General features: G+C 44.2%; 1 protein-coding gene across 1 annotated transcript in view; it reads right to left on the bottom strand.

The window, feature by feature from the left end:
- The window catches only part of SYNE1 (spectrin repeat containing, nuclear envelope 1), a 407,398-nt gene that overhangs the window by 150,603 nt on the left and 239,855 nt on the right, over window positions 1-16,940 (bottom strand). Inside the window, exons 76-85 of the mRNA XM_014532125.1 lie at window positions 14,150-16,310; window positions 12,638-12,975; window positions 12,038-12,182; window positions 11,157-11,375; window positions 9,869-10,128; window positions 8,388-8,553; window positions 7,905-8,060; window positions 6,210-6,362; window positions 5,422-5,604; window positions 4,016-4,183 (exon numbers count right to left, since the gene is read on the bottom strand). Of these exons, the coding sequence (XP_014387611.1) occupies window positions 4,016-4,183; window positions 5,422-5,604; window positions 6,210-6,362; window positions 7,905-8,060; window positions 8,388-8,553; window positions 9,869-10,128; window positions 11,157-11,375; window positions 12,038-12,182; window positions 12,638-12,975; window positions 14,150-16,310 (3,949 nt within the window). The remainder of the gene's footprint in view (window positions 1-4,015; window positions 4,184-5,421; window positions 5,605-6,209; window positions 6,363-7,904; window positions 8,061-8,387; window positions 8,554-9,868; window positions 10,129-11,156; window positions 11,376-12,037; window positions 12,183-12,637; window positions 12,976-14,149; window positions 16,311-16,940) is intronic.

The following is a 16,940-nucleotide window of genomic DNA, read 5'->3' on the forward strand; positions in this document are numbered from 1 at the left end:
GTGTTATTAAGTGTTGGACCATGAGGCTCGGGCTCTGCCTACCACCCCGAGCTGCTCCCTGGCGAAGGTAGGAGCAGAGCATCCCAGCATGTGCTCTGCACATAGGGTGGCTTCCTCAGGCCGCTGGGCCTCCTGTTTTTCATCACACGTATTTCAATGAAGGAGATGCATTTTAGCTCTCATACTCTATACCTACGAAATGAAAATAAAACAAGAGCTCTGCAAACAAACAACAAAATTTTGCTCACTCGCCTTAAATGAGACAAGGGGATAGAGGCAACCTAGGATCCCTAGAGGAATGAAACACGCCCTGGTCATTCAGGACCGTACCATCTACTGGGAGCAGGACTAACATGAATGGATTGACAACCATGTGCTGTGCACGGCCTGAGTGGAATGAAAGAGAAGACAGGGGTGAGGAGGACAGAGGTGAGATGCACTGCAGGCAGTTGGAGAAGGCTTCCTGGAAGAGCCTCACTTGGAGCCCAGTCTGAAGGATGCCTGCATGCTGACCGACGGGGAGCAGCGCAGGCAAAAGCACAGAGGGGAGTAGGCACAATGTGGGCAGGTCCTGGGTGAGTGATGCATAGACAAGTGGGAGGTGGGGCATTAGTCTTAGGCAATAGACTCTGATTTTAAAAAGAAGAGTACAGCCCAGCCCGTGTGGCTCAGTGGTTGAGCATCGACCTATGAACCAGGAGGTCACAGTTTGATCCCCAGTGGGGTCCCTGCAGGAAGCAGGGATCAGTGATTCTCATCATTGATGCTTCTATCTCTCCCTCCCCCTCTCCCTTCCTCTCTGAAATCAATAAAAAAACATTTTTAAAAAATAGAGTACACTTTTTCTCATAATAAACATTATATATGGGGTGGGCAAAAGTAGGTTTACCATTATAATATAAATAAATAATATAGTAATTATTAAATAATAAAAGAATGAACTCTGTTTCACATACTCACAACTGCAAGCCTACTTTGCCCACCCTGTATATGTATATATATAAAAGCCTAAGCGACTGTTTGACCGTTGGACCGGTAGCTATGATGTGCACTGACCACCAGGGGGCAGAAGCTCAATGCATAGGCATGGAAACACGGAACAGACTGATGAATCTCAGAAGGAAGTGGGGAAGGGGAGGGCAGGAAGAGATTAACCAAAGATCTTATATGCACAGATTCAGCCTGGCCTGCAGGGATCGGGCCGAAACCCGCAGTCTGACATCCCCCAAGGGATTCCGGATTGCAAGAGGGTGCAGGCCAGGCCGAGGGACCCCACCAGTGCATGAATCCGTGCACTGGGCCTCTAGTGTATAAATAAAACTTTCCATAATCCCATACCTGAGAGATAACTTTAAGTAAGCTATAACTGCTGTTACGTGTGGGTACATTTCTAGGTAACAGAGATATTAACCCACGTACAATTTTCCATCTTTCTTTTTCACCTGACATTGGAAACATGCATTTTCTCTCTGTGCACTGTTTTTGGATAAACTCAGGTGGCTTCAGTTACGAAGGCAGGCACAGGAGAACTCGCTGGAACAGTGTGTGCAGGCCAGAGTTCTCTCCTGAGTCTCGTGGGAGGTAACCACCAACACCCGGTATCTGTCCATCTGTACTCAACCCACCCAACTGCCCAGGTCAAACAAGCCTGGGAATTGTCCTTGGCTCCTCCCCCGATTCAGCCACTCCCACAGTCTCCACATTCGGAATTCTAGCTCAGTAACACCCCTTGCTTGTGTCTTCTCTCAGCCTCCAAAGAGAGGCCTTGTCGCTTCCTCCTGGAATACTACAGCCACCTTCTAATCAATCACCTCCTATGTCTTCTTGCCTTCATTAACCTGCTCATTTCCACGGGGCAGTTTAGTCATCTTCCTTAAAAATACAAGTCTGTATTTGTCACTTGCCTGCAGAACATCTGTCAAAGGCTTCAGCATGAGTTTAGGATCAAGTCCAAGTGCTTACCCAGCTTCCATGATCTGCCTTCTCGTTCGATCTCTACTCTAACCTCCGAGGCCTCTTTCTACCAGCCCCTTCCTCAACGCCTTCCCCCCAGAGTGCTCCTTCCAGTGCACCACGAAGAGCTCCCCTCGCTCTTATACTACAGGTGGGCTGCCTGTCTTTCAGGACTCAGCCCAGAATCACCTATTCCTGAGGACAATTCTTTAACCTTCTCAAACCGGGCAGCCTGGGTGGACCACCCCCCTTTGGGCTCCTTCAGCAACTCGATCCCTTAATGGCTGCATCACCATCACCTGGAGTGTTACTGTCTAGATCTGTCTATCTCAGTCCTCCCTTTAATTATCAACTCCCTCGGGGGGCAGGGACAGGAAATACTGTTTGTACTCCAAGTGCCTCCTGAAATTCCTACCTTTGAAAAATACTTCATAAATGTTTGTTGAATAAACAAATGAGCAAAGGAGTTATTTGAAAGAAAAAGCCTTTATGGTCGTTTTAAAGATTGCATTCAATTCTATTATATCCAAAAATTTACTCAGAGAAATGAACTGACATTTATGTTTCCTTTAAAATTTCACTCTCGTGACTAATCCTGCATAAAATATTTATTTTAAAGATTGCATTCTATTCTATTATATCCAAAAATTTACTCAGATAAATGAACTGACATTTATGTTATGTTTCCTTTAAAATTCCACAAATTTCACTCTCGTGACTAATCCTGCATAAAATATTTTCTACATTGTGGACTATGGAGTAGGAACATTTTGATGATCATGATCCATTCTGCCAATTGTTTTTCAAAGAGATTTTATCAGGTTACCAGGAGTATGTGAGAGCTCTCGCTTCTTTAAATATAAACTTTAATGAACAGTTTTAACTTGATTGTTACAATGTGTTCTCTCTCTTAAATTTGTATTTGTAGATTTCTAATGAGGCTGAATATTTTTTTCATTGTTTACAACCCAGTTGTATCATAAGTCTGGTCTGTTAATATGTAAGCATATCTCCAAGTAGAAGATTGGGGTTGTTAAGAAAGATTTATTGAGAGAGTGTGTGTGATTGATTATAGAAGAAAGACTGTGGGTACAGGAAACCAATTAGAAGCCTGTTAAAGAAGTCCAGGGAGAAAATGAGGCTTTAATCTTAGAATCCTGTCAACTGGAATAGATAGGAGGATAGATTTAAAAGACATAAGCATACAGAAATCAGAATAAAAGAAAGAGAAAACCTAAAATACTTGAGGGTATCCATGTAACTTAAAAAAGGCATTTTGTAATTTACTGCAAGATAACTGAGCTATTAGATATCTATATCTAATTCAAACCCGAGTTATAAAAGAATGAAATAATTTCCTGGATGACATGCCCCAGAGAAAGCTGCAGAGGAAATGAAGCAATGCGGCCACCTTGTGATGCGGACTCATTTCTGGTTCCCAGTTGACCACCACTTCCTGTGGAAGGCCAGGAGACAGGCCAGGCGGAGGGCTGAGAAGGCGGAGGCCGGAGAGCTCAACACCCACGTGTCAGATCATGTGCTTAATGTCTGCGCATGAACTCTACCATTTGATCCTTGTACTAATTCTGCAGGATAAATCACTCGCATCTCCATCATATTGATGGGAAGACTGAATTCAGAGAGGGAAAGTAGTTTCTTCCAAATCACACCGCCCTAAATGGCAAAGCTGGGTTTTCCCAGGAATCTTACTGGAGCCTACATAATCTTTCTGTCGGTCACTATATCTCTTCATGGGGAAGAATTCCCCACCGTATCCCAGCATACAACTGTTTCAAAGCAGCAGCAAAAAATGAAGCAATTATGTTTGTCTTGAGAAAGGAAAGTCTAGGGGAGGTATCCATTTATTTATACAGTCTTATGAAATCTCACAGGTAGCTACTGTCAAACGACTGGACAAGTCATAGGGCTACCTTAGCTTTCTTTCTTTTTTTTTCTTTTTCTTTCTTTCTTTTTTTTAAATCTAGCACCTACAGTAATTTGGCATTACAGACCTCTAAGTTTTCTCAGTTTTTTCACTTAAATTAAGCTGCTCCTTTAGTTACTCTTTGAAAACTATTTTTACCCAAGTTACCTGATGTGAAATGTATTGTTCCCGAAGTTGTTTTGCAGAATTCCACACAATCTTTGCATGTACCAATACTTTAGCTTTGTCAATCCACTTCAAAATGAATTCAAGCAGTTCATTGTATTCTTCTAAATGTGATGTTGCCTAAAAAAATCATTAACATTCAGATAACAAATGAAACCTCTATTTCTTGAACTTTAAATCAATTTTCTGTCTCTTTTTTGATACAATAGTCCTATAGTTGTCAACGTAAGAAACGTCCAAACCCATAGATAATTTTTATTAGTTTATTTGAGGTAACCGATGACCTATGGCAGGGAGCAAGATCTCACAGAATAACAGCTTTGCAGCTTCTTTTAAAAATTAAGGTGGGTATGGAAGGAAGACTGGAGAAGATTAGAAGGTGGTAATTGGATTACAGGGTAGTTAAAAGATTATATGCTCTCTTGGTTAGGGTTTATTTTAAAGGTGTGCTATTCTAGAAGCACAAGAACAGTGGACAGGGAGGGCTGGCTTAAAATCTTTCACTAAAGAAGTTATAGGCCTGGGGTGGGACTCCCCACCATGACCTGCCCAGTTAGTAACTTACAATTGGCACCCAGGGAAGGTTACTTTGCATAGGAATCCTCCCCCCTTTTTCAGTTTACAAAAGGTATCACGAAAAAGCATGTCCTTGTTGAAATATTGCAAGGACTTCCCAGTGACTTTAGGGTAAAGTCCAAGTACTTCATATGCTTGAATAATCTGTCTTTAAAGAAAGTTCTCTCTTCTTATCTCTTGTTCATCTATCTAGCTCCCTTTTCTGCCTCCCCCCTTCTGTACTCCACCCTCACTGAGGGTGGGGATTATGGCATTCCAGGTTTCAATATTGTCATTCATTGGTTGCCAAATCCTAATTGAACTTGTCCCTGGTTACAGAAAACATACACAATTGATTAGCAACAGTTGAGTCTATACTCAACAATTATGATGGATGTGTGTGACCTGAACCTATTAAGTAAATGATAGCTATTAAATATTATCTGTATATCTATATACATATCTTACTTTAAGATACTTGAATTCACACAAACTGAATTGTGAAATATTAATGGATGAATATACATTTTACAAAATACTTTCCCAGTTTACAAAATATTCACCCCAAAAGTGTACTTACATGACCACCTTTGTCAATAAATTTATGATATGGCTTGATATCAAATAAAGGCAGGTTCTGTATGTCTAATTCTTAGGAACACAAGTGCTGTATGAAATAAGCTACTCTTAATAAATTATTCTCACCATTGTCAATATCATCTTTTTATTTATTTTCAAAAGAGGAAAACAGAACAGAGAATTTCTGCCCTTGAGAAGTTGGATTCCTGGCCTGGAACACATACCTGGCTGAGCTTGAAGAACCGAGTCTCAGCCTGCCTGCTGGTCTGCTGGTGGAGTTCCGTCAGTTTCCCGACCTTCTTGGTCAGCGGCTTACCCAGTTGGCCATTCTGTTCCGAGAACTTTTGTATGGCTCCATCCAGTTCCATTAACTTTAAGTTACAGGCATCCAATTCCTCCCCTAGCACCTAGGTGGTCATCAAAATGAAAGAACATCAGACTACAGGAAATAAATGTCTCCAGATTTTTCAAGTTCAGAAGGATATTAAATGATCTTAGTATAAGACAAATACAAATGATTTGTATGGCCATGATCAGGTCATTTCCATTTCTTGGGGTGGAAGTCAGAGCAGGGTGTTTGGCAACCCTGGTGTTTATTTCCTGTGAGGCTGAGAGCTCACATTTTCCTTCAGCTCCACCCAAAAGGATTAGTCACTTAGCTCATCAGCAGAGCGAGAACTCAGATTGAGCTCCTAAGAACATCCTTGGAATTGACATACCCGTATTCCTAACTCATCATTGAGTTCTCTGACACTTCTCCTGCTTACCCACACAGGCATGTATATTTATGAATAAAGTTCAATTGTGATGATAAATTATATCATGTAAATAGATCTATGCTATCATATTTATAGTTTCTTGATTGCCTCTCTTTACTGTCTGGTTTTAAGGAAGCTTGCTGATCAAAGAGCTCTTTTTTAAGAAAAAAAGATATTCCCAAAATGTACTAACTCCCAAAAAATACTGAATGCATTCAGCAGCACTCCTTGTGTTCCCAGTTCTCTTTCCTTACCTTTTGGTCAGCTTTAGCTTGAACTAAGTTATCTGTCTTTGCTCTCAGCTTAGTTAGAATAGTTGTGAGATCTTTGGTTATCTTCTGAATTTGCTGGCTGAACTCCTGGCTCGTGGCCTTGCTCTGTTCAATTTGTTTTACTCTGTCCTGGATCTAAACAATCAATGAGAACAGCAAAACCAAGCATGGTTAAACTTGGGTAACATACGAAAAACCTCATTGTTGACGAGAGGTTTCAGGTGGTTCCTGCTGCTTTGGCATCTATGAGCTTTGTCGAAGCAGCCCCTGTAGTTACAAACTCACATGTTTTCCATGCAGCCTCCCTCCCCCATCTTCAAGCATTCGCTGCAGGTCTTTCTGCTGCTCTTTCAGTAAAGGAACAAAACAAGCAACTCATGTACAGTGATTCACTCATCAAATATTTAGCGTCTGCATAGATGGCCATGTAGATAGCGGAGCCCGAATCTCTGTTCACTAACACTGTGACCTTCAGCACACAGACTCCTCCTCTAAGAATTTTTCTTCATAATATTCAGAACTCTCCTTTATAACTGGAACGCACACACATTTCCAAGCACCTTTCCATGAGCAGCTGCTAATGACCTGGTAACTGTCTAACTTTGCAGTCGCGTCCCGAAAGGATGACAAGAGAACATTAAGCACCTCCAGGGGAAGGGGAAAAAGGACAGTTAACATTTACATGTTTCTAATGGCTGTGGTTTGATTTGATAACAAATATTCATACTTTGCTTATAATAAAATGCCAAAGGAAAAAAGGTAAAGAAATTTTCTCTTTGTATAAATGAAAGGCTGTAATACACCTAGAAGGGTGACTGGTAGCCTCTGGGCACTCAATGAATATTTGTTAAACACGTGGTATATATATCTTATTTTTGTTGTTGTTCCGTTAAGTCTTTTGTTTTTTTGAAAAAGGTAAGGAAAAGCAGATAAGTTATTTCTAATTATATGATACTAGAGGCCCAGTGCACAAAATTCGTGAACATGGGGGAGGTCGTCCCTCAGCCCAGCCTGCACCCTCTTGCAATCCGGGACCGCTGGCTCCTAACCCCTCACCTGCCTGCCCGCCTGATCGGCCTAACTGCTCTCCCCTGCCGGCTGATCACCCCTAACCACCTCTGCCTCGGCCCTGCCACCATGGCTTTGTCCAGAAGGATGTCCAGAAGGTCGTTCAGAAGATGCCCAGTATAATTAGCATATTAACCTTTTATTAGTATAGATTATTGTTCATGTCTGTGATCATCGGGTGTGTATGTGTTTTATCTAATTTAACAGTATTGTTTTTTTGTTTTGTTAATCCTCAACTGAGGATATTTTTTCCATTGCTTTTTCAGAGAGAGTAGAAGGGAGGGAGAGAGAAGGGAGAGAGGGAAACAATGATGTGAAAGAGACACATCGACTGACTGCCTACTGCATGCGCCCCAAACAGGGGACAGGGAGCAAACTTGCAACCTACATACATGCCCTTGATGGGAAATCGAACCAGCAACTCTTCAGTGTGCAGGCAGACACTCTAACCATTGAGCACACTGTCCAGGGCAACAGTATTGTTTTACGCTGATCAGATTTTAAACTCTCTATCCATAATGAAGTCCTTGTGAAAATCAAGAACTCTTGTACAAGAACCCTGAGCCTATGAAAGAAGGGAAAGGCACTCTTTCTTGGGCATAAGTTTACCTGATCATGGACAGTTCCTAGGTTCAATGCCACCTCCGCTAGCTGCAGGGAGAGCTCAGAAGGTAGTATAGCATAAAGACCCAAGTACTTGGTCTTCTGCTCCTCGGTTACTGCCTCAATGTTCTGTCGGTGCTTTGTGGCTTCTGTTAGGAGAATCTGAAGAAAAGATCAAAACAAGAAATGTCTGGGAGCCTAAAGAAATTTCCATGGGTATAGAGACAGGACAATGTATTGTCCATCAGTACATGATTAAATGTGGAATTAGAGAGACATCTTAAGAAAAACCAAGCTTTTCTTTAGCCTCTGAATAAGAAACATGTCCACTTTATACAGAACAAACAAAAACCCCATCAAATAATACTAAAAGACTCTTATATAACACATTTCTGAAAATTTTTAATTCAATATTCTAAACAAATGTGTCATATTAAAATCAGGGCAATTTTTTCATGATAGGTACAAGGAATGAGGAGAGTTTTTTACCTGAAGTTCTTCAAGTTGAGCATCTATTTCTATTGTTGGATTCTCCAAATATTCCTTCGTTTCCCGAACCCAAGATTTCACAGAATTGATTTGAGTCTCCACCCCTTCTCGGTCCTTCAGCTCCCGCTTCACCACCTTGCCGTGGCTCCTCACTTTCTCCTGCATGCTTCAGAAACATTTCAGGGAGAAAGCAGAAGTGAACTGGAAATGAAAGGAACCCCTAGCTCACAGCATTATATTATCCAAAGCAGACATTTTTTTAAAAGGTGAAATCTCATATCTTTTTGCAACTAAGTTCATGTCCCCAAAACTGTCAGGTAATTTTCAGTAAGACTTACGTTTGGTCCAAGTATACTGGAAGAATATATATCAGGTGAAGTGAATGATTTTTCCCTGGAAAATTGAGAACTGACACACTCCACTGCTACTACATTGCAATTAATGTTCTATGCAAAATAACCGGGACATTGTTTATTTAGTTTCTCTCCAGAAATCGACTCACATGAATTGGGGTCATCAGCCTTTAAAAGTAATGTGTAATTGGAATATCTGAGGCCATTAGAAACCAGTCATTGAAGTCAAGCTTTGGAAATGTTACAGTTAATAATGTTCAACACCCAAATTGTAAGTCTTTCTTTGAATTGACATAAATTTGGTCAAAAAGTTTAAATAAGTGGAGCCCAATTACCCTGAATTCTTCTATAACTGAAGAGGTGGAAGTAGGACATGTATGAATAATAGTAGCTAATACAGCAGGTAAATTATCTATTGACATTTCTTCTCTGGCCCCATAAGTGAATCAGGCTGGTTATACATCATTAAGTTTACTTCCTCTAGCTACAAAGTGCGAAAAGGCCTATTTGCCTGAACTTTGGCATCATCCTTGTTCTGATCTCTCAGTTCCAGTTTAGCCAGTGAGTTACCAAGCTTTTCAGAACCAGGTTCTAAGTAGCCCTCAATTGTTCAGCTTTCAAGCTTTGTTTCTCAGGAAGAGCTGCATCACCCAGCAGTTCCCTGAAAGTGACATGCTCACTTCCAAGGTTTCCTACAGGCTCTCCCCCTCTTTGCACAATTCTCCTCTCCCCTGGCTGCCTCCAGCTGCTCGGTCTTCAGCTGAGGAGAGCCTGCCGTGCCTGCCCTCCTAGGCCCCTTGTCTCTGCTTTGGGTTCCTTTCTCACCCTTTTCATGCTTTACCCAAACGGCCCCTGTAGTTGCCCATCTCTGCCGCTTGACTGTGAACAGCATGAAGGCACCGACTGAATCTGTTCGGTTCATCCCTGTATTTCTAAATACTACTAGATATGTGTTTGTTGGATAAATAATTGAAGAGCTAAGAAAAATGGGGAGCAGGGAGGAAGGGAACAGGCCCCCCCTCCCCCAACTGTAAGGTGGCATGATGGAGCACCCCCAGACTCCAAAACCACACTCATCCCTTTGGGTCATGGCCGGGTTCAGTAACAGAATGAAGGGCGTATCCTTACTTCAGGCACCGATCTTGCATGGCTGTGATTTCCTGCATGACGGGCGGCTCCTCCCCGGGGGGTGGAGTGGCCCCATCCGGGAGCATGCTCAGCGCCTGCTGCCGCAGCATGCCCAGGGCCGCCTGCTGCTGGTCCAGCTCCAGCGTGAACGTGTCGTGATGCTCCAGCAGAGCTAAGAGTTCCACTTTTGAGGCTTTCTCTGCCGAACTTCCCGGTAATTTGCCTTCTAGCTGATTGATCGTGTCAGTGGCTTTCTTAACCTGATGAAAAATGTATGTAACATGAAGCTAAAAAATAAACTGAAAACATGGGGCAACTCCTATGAACACACATTTGACACTAGTGCAGCGGTTCTCAACCTGTGGGTCGCGACCCCTTTGGGGGTCGAACGACCCTTTCACAGGGGTCGCCTAAGACCATCGGAAAACACATATATAATTACATGTTGTTTTTGTGATTAATCACTATGCTTTAATTATGTTCAATTTGTAACAATGAAAATACATCCTGCATATCAGATATTTACATTACGATTCATAACAGTAGCAACATTACAGTTATGAAGTAGCAGCGAAAATAATTTTATGGCTGGGGGTCACCAAAACATGAGGAACTGTATTAGGAAGGTTGAGAACCACTGCACTAGTGCATCAAAGCTCATTAAAGATGAGGGTATAAACTCTAAATCCCAGGAAACTAAAGCCTGGACAGTCTTCTTGACATGAAAGGAAAAACCATCTTTATAATTCTGGGTTTAAAGCTTTAATCTCAAAATAATACCAGGGCTAGCAGAGATTGCATAACATAGAAAAAGTGTGTGTGTTTTTTAAGTAAAGGACAAATGAAAAACTTCAATATTTATAAAGGAAGATGTGTCTTCAAATGTTGGATCCTACTTAAAAGATGAAAAAAATTAATATAGGACTTGGGACATTGGTTAAATTCCTGCTCATTTCCATGGCAAAGAAAGACGTATTTTATAATTTTTCAGGGCGAACATTTCACTAAGAGACTGGCAAATGGAGGAAAGTGGGTTTGTCCTCCTTTCAAAATTTCATTTCTTGGTTTTCTTATTAAAATGATTGGACCCTGACTTGGGACTACATTGCAGACTGCCTATTGTACGGTGTTGCATAACTTGGTTTTCATGCCATCGAAATAGAGATGTGGGGGGAAAACGCTTTGTGCTTTCATAAAGCCAATTGAAAACAAAAGCAAAACATTGCTTTTCAAAATACACGATCATCAGGGAGGAAACGATCCTGAGCCCATTAACGAAGGAGATCACCTTCTTGCCGAGGTTCTTCCATGCATCCGCCGCGTCCTCCAGGATCTTCTCCTGGTCCTGGGCCACCGCCCGGAGCCGCGCCCAGCGCTGCCAGACCGTGGTCATGGATCTGCCGATGGTCGCTTTGCTGGCGTCGTTGCCGGCTTTCTCCAGCTGCGAAGCCTCACCCTCCAGGGCCACGATTTTCTCGTGGAAGGAGTGAACCCCTGACACTAAAGCCTAAGGTGGGGAGGAGAAGAGGGTGAGGGAGAGATTTTTTTTCAAAAGTTCTATGGATATGAGGAAAGCCCACAATTACCTGCAAAAGGAAATGTCACAACATATATTCTTTTTTCTTCTGCTAACTCTTACTTTGACATCGAATTCTTCATTGAGTCAGGCTTGGATTTTTTTTTTTTTGAAAGAGGCAAGGTGAATATTTATTAAAAACCAAAGTTTATTTGCTACTTGAGATGGAATTCTCCCATTTTTAAAAGGCAGCAAAAATATAAGGGAACTGAGTTTAGTATTTAAGGATGGTATAATCTATGTTATATTGCTATGATATATGAGGGTGACTTCGCTACTATTTGTTAAATTGTATTTGAATTCATCTAAGTTATCACCAGAAAGGATTTACTGGAATTCATTGCATCGCACTTTATCAGAAGCAATTGCTCTGAATGTGTTTTTAAAACCAGCTGTGCATTTCCAACTGAATCCTAAAAAAAAGTGACAGACAGCATGCAATTAAGTAAAAACTGCTACGAAACATGCTTAATGTATCCTTTTCGTGTTTAAGGAGCCCCGGTGAAGATGGATTGACCTGATTCTGGAACTGCAGTATCACTGAGACTCTACAAAGACAATGAAAGGACGCTAAAAACAACCACACAACTAACCTTGTGCTCGGACAGTTTTTCTTCTGCTTCATGACTGGAAGAAGTCTTCAGTAAAGAAAATTCAGACAACTTCTTTTCGGCAGCATTCATCAATTCGATAACCTCTTCCCTTGCTTTCTGGTAATCCTGCCACTGAGCTGCACACCTTGAAAAGGTGCAACAAAAACCAGTAAGCAACATCAAATCCCAGTCACAGAGCTCTGACATCAATATGCCTGAGGGCACTCAAGAGAGAAGCATGAACTTTGGTGTGGATGTTCATTATTATATTCCTGTTTTCTGTGTGAAAATTCATTTCAAAACACCTCATATTTCTGCCCAGCTGGTGTGGCTCAGTGGTTGAGCATCGACCTAGGAACCAGGAGGTCATGGTTCGATTCCCAGCCAGGGCACATGCCGGGGTTATGGGCTCCATCCCCAGTGGGGGGTGTGCAAGAGGCAGCCGATCTATGATTTTCTCTCATCACTGATGTTTCTATCTCTCTCCCTCTCCCTTCCTCTCTGAAATCAATAAAAATATATTTAAAAAAAAAACAAAACAAATTTAAAAAAACACCCTCACATTTCACTAGATTACAGCGATTAAAACCACTCCAATACCTCCGCAAGAGATCGAGCTGGGCGTGGGAGTCCTGGATCACCCTCCGGCTCTTCTCCTCCAGGGTCGTCATTTTCTGTGCAAGCTCCTCTTTGGCAGTTGGCTTGATGAGTGGGTCCAGGGTGGCAACCAGGCCATGGAGCTCCTCCAGGTTACTCTGGAACTGATCCTCTGCGCTAAAAAACTCCGTGTGGCTTCTGAGACTGTCCTCCGCACTCTCCACGTCCAGGCCGCTGCCTGCCAGCTGCAGCATCTCGTGGGCATCCTCAAGCCAGTCGCTCGCGGCTTGAAACACTTGATAGTACCTTTGACATTGACTATATATTTGAGTCAACGTAGCCTGAAAGATAGTCATTACAAACACAATCAACCCTCAATTGCAGTGTGTTTGCAGAAAATCGTGAATTTTTCCGGTTCTTTTCCAGTCCTTTGTCATGTGGATGTATGTGTATAAGTGAACTGAAAAGTTGGTGGATTTTTTTTTTTTGGTGTAATCCATTGTTATCCTTTGTTTTCTCTTCTGCTAATCTTGCTATAATTGTATTATTATAGTTAAAATATGTAAACAGAGACAGAAATGAAATAGAAATGTATACTGGTATCTTGACTAGTTCTGAGACTGCCTCTCACATGTGTACGTCATACTACACATACAATAATGCTTAGTCATATGTGGCAGACTGAATATTGACCAAAGTGAAATACTGTCTCCGTTGGTTAGAAGTATAACAACACCAGTGGGAATGTAAGCCAGTACAGTCACTGTGGACAACAGTATGGAAGTTCCTCAAGAAATTAAATACAGTACAACTGCCAGATGATCCGGCAGTTTCACTTCTGGGTACTTATCCAAAGGAAACAAAATCATTATCTTAAAGAGATAGCTACACTCCCACACGCTATGCAGCTCTCATTTCTTTATCCCCAAGTAAAGTCATGATGACTATTCTAGTCTTGCTTCTGTGGTGCCACAGGGAAGCGAGAGAAGGTGAAGCACTCCTCCCCGAGGAAGGGGTGAACAGATGGGGCAACTGATGGGAGACCCCAGAAAAAAACGTGGCTCAGCATCAGGGTCAGGGCTGTATCATCCATCTGCCCCTCTCCATTTGGAGATTCTTCATCCATACTAATCTTATAAATGCCAAGTTTTGCATTGTTTAAAAAGGCATCGCTAATTCATCATTGCTAATTTGTTTATTTTATTGCTAATGTCCTCACCACGGTATTAAATCCATCAGTGCTATCATTTATTACCTCCCATAAAGGTGAGAGATAGCAGGGGTTACTGTATGATAACTAAGTGAGGCCGACATGGGAATCACATGAAATGAATACCACATCCGTAAACAGTAAAAGCATCCTTTTGAGTCACCATCAGTTAAAGATGATTCTACACAGTATCATCCAAGAAATGTTTAAGGCAGCAATTCTAACAAACAACAACACACAAATATCTCACACACGTCGACAAATAAGCAGAGTGGGGAGAAGACAGGAGGAGCCCTCGTACCCACCTGCCTGGTGCGTAAAGCTTCCTGAATGTCTCCGTCCAGCTCCGAGAGCTCGGCCAGCGTGTGCTGCAGGTCGGCGGAAATCAGCTCCTTGGCTTTGGTGAATCTCTCTGTCTCCTTGTCGCTCAGGGCCTTCATGATCCTGAGGCTGGACTGCACCTCTTCCTGGTGAATCTGCACCTTCCTGATCTCCTCCTGGATGTCCCGGAGGTTCAGGTCCAGGCACACGGGCCCGCCGAGTTCCGCCTGCACACCCCTCAGCCAGGCCAGGGAGCGGCTCAGCTCGGTCTGGAAGTCTATACTCTGCACCATGCGGCTCTCACACTCGGTCACGGTGGCGCCGATGGCCGCAGTCAGCAGTGTTAACTCCTCCTGCCAGGCCTGGATCTGCTGCTTGGCTTTCTCGTAAGCCGAGGGGTGGAGGTGTGGGACCAGATCTTCGAGATGCATGGCCAGGCGTTTGAGCAGAATCCCCGAGTCCTGGAGGCTTCCCGCCAGGGAGTGATACAGCTTGAGCTTCTCCTCCGCGGGCAGCGTCTCCTCGTTCACTTGGGACTGCTCTGCCCGCACGGCCTCCAGCTGTTTCCACAGCTGCTGGCCCATCTTCTCGTGCTCTTGATACGCAGCCGTGGTGTCCTCCAGTAAGCTCGCCCTCTGTTCTGTCTGCCGCTTCAGCCTGTGGTACGAGGCGACGAGCTGCAGCATCCTGTCGGGCTGCCACGGCTGCCCAGTGCTGCGGAAACTTTCCTTCTTCTGGCTCAGCTCATCCACGGCCTCCCCGAGGCCCACCACCTCGCCCAGGAGCACCCTGCAGCCCTCCTGAAGGCACAGCGCCTCCTCCACCGTCAGGGCGCTGGGGACGGGGCTCATCTTTAGGAACTGGTCCTCCAGGTCGCTCAGAGACTGGGTGGTCAGCTCGATCAAGGAGGCGTACTCTTTCCGAGCGAGAATGGCTTCCTGGACCTTGTAGAACTTGTCTTTGGCCAAGGCGACGATGACATTAAATTGCTGGGGCAGAGCGTTCAGCTTCTCGTCCAGGTAGGAATGATCGACTTCGCTCAGCGAGGGCAGTATGGCCTGCCCGGTCCTCTGCAGGGTCAGGAGGAGGCTTTCGTATTCCGGAGATTGCTCGAGGAGGTGCTGGTATTTGGCCAGTTGTGCCTGCAGCTCTGAACTCTCATTCATTAGGTTGATCTCAGGAAAGGTGACAATGTCTGCTTGTTTCAGCCAGTGACAAGCTTTATCAAAATCTTCCTTGAAATGCTTCCTGGACACGAAGCTCTTCTCCAGCTCTTGGAGCCTCTGGCTGCACTTCTGCAGGACAGCGTCGTACACGCCCTGCAGGTCCTGGAGCTTGCCCAGCACTTCGCCCTTGTCCTGCTCCGTGGCTCCTTTCATCAACTCACGGCCCTGCGCCCAGAGGCCAGTGACTTCACTTTGGTAGGTCTTGAGGCTGGCCTGGGCGCTCCGACAGGCTTTGATCTGTTTGCTCACGTCGTCTGGTAACAGGCAGATGTGCTCGCGAAACAGTATCTTTCGCTCGTGCTGCTGGATCTGGCTGGTCGCCTGGAACAGCGCCATGAGAAACTGGGTCTTCTCGGACAGGGCCTTGTTCAGGTACTTGCGTCTCTGGCCCACGAGGTCGCTGAGACAATGGACATGCCTCTGTGCGTCGGCGAGCGCCTTCTGGATGACCTGCCGCTCGTTCAGGCCGAGATCCGCCATCACCCTGTCCGCGTCCTTCGTGAGGGATTTCAGGAGCATCTGCTTGGCCTCCAGTTCACTGCAGACGGTGAGGTGGTCCATGAGAAGGTTGGGAGCCACGTCCGGAGGGGGGCTCTGCTTGAGGGCCTCGGCGATGCTGGGCTGCTGCTCCTCCGCCCACTCCATCAGCTCCTGGAACCTGGCCTGCACCACGCTCAGCTCCTCCAGGTTGGCGACCGAGACTTGGATTTTCCTGCTAATGAGGTCCTCCAGCTGAGACCAACGCTGTTCAAGGTGACACGTCTGCTCTTTGACTAGGTCCCTGTCATCTAAATTCAGATGCTCGATCACGCTCTGCTTTCTGTCTTTCAGGTCCTCGATGGCCTGCTTCCTCTCCTGCAAGGCCGACGCCAGCTTCTTCAGAGCTTCCAGGTGGACCGCGGTGCTCTCTGCATCGGATCTGTAAATACACGAAAGACATCAAAGCAAATTAGCCAACTCGGTCTCTGTATGTGTTCATACCATGTTCTATCACATTTCTCCTTTAAGAGGATTTCTTCACTTGGAGTTTACTGACCCAAGTGCTGTAATTACTAGAGAATGCAAGACCCATGTCTTTCTATATCAGAAGTTGGGCCCAAAACAAATGGCCTATATGAAGCATGCCAAACTCAAACTCAAAGGCTAACATGGGCCAAATAAATGAGGCATGCAGCCCGCGGGCCACGGGTTTTACATGCTTGGCCTACATACTTCCTTTCTACTCTTCTGGATCCTACTGCCCTCCCGACACGTCTGACACCTGCTTTTAGCTTCTTCCTCTGGCCCTTGGAAAGTGAGCAAAATCGGCATATTAACAAGATCCCTGGATGACTTGTGTAAACATTAGACATTGAGAAGCACTGATCTCTGCATTCTTGAAAACGACACTTAAAGAGATTAATAAGTGGCCAATGAAGTATGTGCTTTCCTGTGAGAAGAAGCTCAAGCAAACACTATAGTGCTAGACAGGAAATCTGCAAGACATAACCAAGGGCTCTCTCAGCTACTCATTTGTGAACTCAGATGTGTGTGTGTGTGTGTGTGTGTG

The sequence above is a fragment of the Myotis brandtii genome, unplaced genomic scaffold (genome assembly GCF_000412655.1).
Source record: "Myotis brandtii unplaced genomic scaffold, ASM41265v1 scaffold847, whole genome shotgun sequence".
Classification (NCBI taxonomy): Eukaryota; Metazoa; Chordata; class Mammalia; order Chiroptera; family Vespertilionidae; genus Myotis; species Myotis brandtii.